The sequence below is a fragment of the Lolium rigidum genome, chromosome 7, assembly GCF_022539505.1.
Source record: "Lolium rigidum isolate FL_2022 chromosome 7, APGP_CSIRO_Lrig_0.1, whole genome shotgun sequence".
Classification (NCBI taxonomy): Eukaryota; Viridiplantae; Streptophyta; class Magnoliopsida; order Poales; family Poaceae; genus Lolium; species Lolium rigidum.
Genome location: NC_061514.1, coordinates 340,329,563 through 340,334,103, shown reverse-complemented (window position 1 = coordinate 340,334,103; position 4,541 = coordinate 340,329,563). Strand labels below are relative to the sequence as shown.

Sequence of the window (4,541 nt, the reverse complement as noted above, 5' to 3'; positions counted from 1 at the left end):
GATTTTATAGTTTCAGAAAATTCTGAAAAAAGTACATACCTGTAGAGAATGTTGGAATCTATTAATGTGTAAATTTTTAGATTGAAATACATTCTGTTTTGTCCTCAGTAAAAATGGCAAAATCTCACAAAATGATAAAATCTAGATTATAGTGTATTGTTCGTTACTATTCACCAATGATGAAATCAAGATAAATGACTTTTTTTTTCTAGATATGGATGTATCTAAAACGAAAATGAGTTACGTATATCTTTATCTAAACAAAATTGAGTCGCTTATTTGGACACCGAGGAAATAGAAAACATCAAAAAATCCAACACTAAATCAATTTACTGTCATTAGATCGCCGAGACTGTCATGTACGGCAATGATTGGCAATCTTGCAAATCATTACAGCCAGTGCATGGATCGTTGTGGAAGTAGACATTTGTAACGATGTTAGAGAATATATATTCAGTAGTTGCGTGAGAGCGCTCTTAAAAATTCGATCGCCCTTCTCATATACTTGATCGTAGGAGCCAGGAGGTATAAAGATTTGAAACCAAGAAGCATGCTCTGTCTCGTGGTGCATGCCGAGATGGGAAAGTCATGATCAGTGGCATAAAGATTTGAAACCAAGAAGCATGCTCTGTGTCTCGTGTTGCATCCTCTTATAAATAGGCAAGTGAGAACTGATCGGCTGAGGAGACGTAGATGAATAGTTTGCAATCATTCAGAACCATCTTTCACTAGTATAGGGAAGTTTTAACTTTTGAGAGATAAAACATAAGAATTCCTGGATTCTGCCGTGTAAAACATATGAATTCCTGGATTCTATCGTGCGTGGCAAAAAAAAAGCATGTGGTGGGCGATAGAGCAGGAGGAACGCGTGAGTATTGTATCATCTCTTTATGCTCTTGTTAGTGGTGAAATGGTCTCATTTATAAGAAGATCCAACTACTTCTAAATAAACTACTTCACCAATGTAAGACTACATTTTTGGTCATACCTCTGCCATACACGAATGAACCAAGAAGGATTTGAAATTTAAAATATTCCATATATTAAAAAAAAGGTGTCTCAACTTTATCTAAATTTGCATTATCTACACGCGTCTATATACATGTGTATATGATGAAGTTAAGAGATACTTCTCCGGGAGTAGCATACTAGGAATAATTTTTTACAGTAAACAGTAGGAATAATTCACCGATTCAAGTATTTGTCAAGTAACATGTGAACATTCCTTGCACGACTTGCCTGTGTTTGCTTGCGTGCATCTTTGCAATGGTGGCTTGACGGTTTCTTGCTTAGGGTAACTTGAGCAAGTTATTGAACTTGAAGCCGCTCGGGAGAGAGAGTGAGAGATTGCGCGCAACTGCTTTGACCTAGTGTACTGACTTATTAGTTGGTCCCACCTTGAAGAGAATGACCTGGTGGACCCACTCACTGTTGGGGCCCACATCGCGTCATAAGTTTGGGCAACCACCTGCCCACGCCACGCAACGCAAAACCGTCCCTATCCACTTCTCCTCTGCTTTTCTTGGTTGCTTCTTCTTCTTCTTCTTCTCGTTTGCTGCGTTCTCAAGCCAGGCATCGATCCTCCATTGATCTGCAGGTTTACTCTTCCCGGCAGGTGACCTCAACTTTCTTCACTCTTGGACATGATTCTTCTAGTCAGACAGATCGATCCATCCATCGATGTTATCTATCCACACTTCTGAGTTCTGACAGCGCCTCTGTTTCTTTTCTTTCCACTGACAGCGGAACATCCTGACGATGGCCGACGCCGACAACTACTCCAGTGGTGGCGGTGGCGGGAGCGGCTGGGAGGTTGTGTCGCTCACCGCGTCCACCTACGCAGCAGCGCCAGGCCCAGTCCCGCCACTCCTCCTCGACTCCCAGACAGAGCTTTCCCCTCCTGCTGATGCTGCTGCGATCTTCATGTCCCAGCACTTCAATTTGCCAGCGGACGCACCTCTTGCCGATCTGAACGGTCCACGCGAAGAAGAGGAACCCAACCCTGCCATGGTTGATGACGAAGCTGCCGGCACTGAAGATCTCAACATGCAAAACGAGCGCAAGACAGAGATGCAGGATGATAGCCTCACAGGTTCAGAATTTCTGAGTGATGGGAATGGCCTGCAGGAAGGATGCGGGCTTGTCGGTTCAGCCGTTGGGGAACGGCTATCCACCATTCTCTGCCCTCCTGACGCGGCAGGTTCAGATATCCGACCCACAACTCACCACCGTGCTGCGGCGGATGTCAATTCTGCTTCCCCGCCTGCTGCTCATGTCGTTACTGCTGTATCTCTTTCTTCCGGAGCTGCGTCTGATGCAGCATACAAGGGCCCTTCCTCAAAGATCCCATGCGAATCTCATGCGTGGTGGAACAAGACATTCTCGTTTCTGCGCAGCAATTCCAAACAGTCGCTCACCTTCCGCTTCGTCTTCGTCGCCGCTACCATCGCTGGGCTGGCCTTCCCGGGGCAGCGCGACAGGTTGCAGCTCAGGCTCGAGTTCAATGTCGACACCGAGGTATACCCTGAATCTCATTTTCCTAGTGGAGTACATTAATTCAGTAGTGCTAGATATTGGACAGCTCATTCATTTCGTTTGATCCAATTCAATTTTCTGCAAGTGAGCGTGGCATCTGTGTAGTTAAAGAAACCACGCATCTTTGTGTACATCAGGATGCTTCCTTGTTGACACGAACTGTTGGCACTGAACAAGGAAACGTTTCCATTCCAATTCCATGTGTTGAGTACTAGCACAGTAGCAGCCCAGCACCCATTGAAATGACACTCATTGAACTGCATGTTCTTCGTGAACCAACAGATTAAGTGATCGCTACTAGTTCAGCATGGCAGTATCATAAATAATCGGGAACAATGATGAACTTTGTACATTTTGTAACAACGTTTACTCCGACCCGCCATGTGTTAGGAATTCAGAAACACTATGCCACAGCATTTTCATTGGTTGCGGATGAATGGTCGAACAGCGCTATGCACATTGTTCTTTGCCAAACATTAGTCTCACCTGTTGGATCGATCTATAAACAATTGTATCACATATTGAATCTTTATATAGATGATTAGTGATCTTGTATCATCATTCTGACCAATGACAAGTAACATTGTTACTCAACCACTATTGCCTTAAATTTGCGGCATGCCATATGCCGGTAGGGAGGATAACACTAATATAGTTACGGTGTGGCTATTTCGTTGCAGAAGATGAGTTCCGCTGTGAGGGATCCACTTGGTCAGGTGAAACTCAACATGCTTGTTGGTGGCAGCCCTGTCGCCCAGGGGTAACTAAAAAGCTGCATGTAAGAAGTGTGGTGATGCTGTCGCCGATGATGAAGAAAAATTTAGTATGGTAAACAAAGTTGATGATGACGAAAAAATCTGATGGTGAAGATTTGTAGCTAGCTGTTCCAATGTATTTAAATATCTTAGTGTGTTCCTCTCTCCAGTCTGTTAGTAGCCAATGTAGCGAATGGTGTGAGTACATTAGTGTTGCTTAATTAATTCTCTCTGTCTAGAATTACTGCAAATACTGAAGTGCAATTAAGCAGCGACCTAGTATCACTTAGTCTTGCAGGTGATGTGTTTGATCTCTGCCAGAGTTGGTTGAGTATCCATCAGCATCAAACATTTCATTTGCTTTAGGTACTCCTGTTTTGTCTCATACTATGTAGATCGAACGCATATATGTTCAACTTTATTAAGCAGTGGCGTATTTATGTACCAAAAATTAATACTCCCTCTGAGACTAGTCTTCTTTGTAATGGATCCCCGATTATGTTGTCAATCAATATATGTGCAGCCTCCCTGAAATCCAATTCAGGGCACTGGTGCATATGAACCCATTGTTTAAAAACATATTTCAAAATGTAAAAAAACCCAGAAAGAAATATTCGCATGTACATCCGGATATTCTATGTTCGCACTCAATTTTTTAGGAAAAAATAATACTTTTTGTGTCTTGTGTAAAAAGACAAATTTCGATGCTCATGACTATTCACAGGACATTTCTTTCTCTATTTTACACAGCTCACATAAATTATATTTTCTTAAAACTTGTATGCGAACATAAAATGTACACAAGTTTTTTTAATATTTTGGAATTTATGTTTCATGCATTTTTTTCATAAGAGTTTCATGCGCAACCCGTTTGGTAGGCTGTGAGCCCCCTGAACTCGCATTGGCCCAGAAGAATTCGGCCCGTTTGGCTGCCTGGAAGCCCTCTGCGTTGTGGCTCAATCGGTTCTCAAAGCACCCCTAGGATGGGCCCTGGAGGAACGCCCGAATCGGCAGTTCCCAGCGGGCCTTGTCGTGCGATTTTGCACGCCCTCGTGCAACAGTTGCACGCGTGGAGAATCGCGGGAGACACCGCGTTGTCTTGGCCCTCACTCCCCACTCCAATCACCGGTTCCCTCCCATTACTCTCCCTGTCACATCAACCGCCGCCCAATGGCCTCCTCCGCCTCCTTCCGCTTCAGCTCCAACGGATCCCGCCATCCGACCGTGTTATCACCAGATTTTGGCTAAATC

The 4,541-nt window shown here is 43.9% G+C and overlaps 1 protein-coding gene across 1 annotated transcript; it reads left to right on the top strand.

Moving 5' to 3' along the window:
• The first annotated feature begins 1,505 nt into the window (after nucleotides 1-1,505).
• LOC124673534 (ATG8-interacting protein 2-like) lies at nucleotides 1,506-3,715 on the top strand. The gene is made up of 3 exons (XM_047209597.1): nucleotides 1,506-1,615; nucleotides 1,744-2,517; nucleotides 3,216-3,715. Exons 2-3 carry the CDS (start codon nucleotides 1,759-1,761, stop codon nucleotides 3,297-3,299), a joined length of 843 nt encoding a protein of 280 aa, XP_047065553.1. The 5' UTR covers nucleotides 1,506-1,615; nucleotides 1,744-1,758; the 3' UTR covers nucleotides 3,300-3,715.
• The last annotated feature ends 826 nt before the right edge of the window (nucleotides 3,716-4,541 follow it).

Coding starts and splice junctions, on each gene's coding strand:
- LOC124673534 (XM_047209597.1), top strand. CDS start 1,759: ATGGCCGACGCCGACAACTACTCCAGTGGTGGCGGTGGCGGGAGCGGC. Junction 2,518..3,215: donor AGTTCAATGTCGACACCGAG/GTATACCCTGAA, acceptor ATTTCGTTGCAG/AAGATGAGTTCCGCTGTGAG.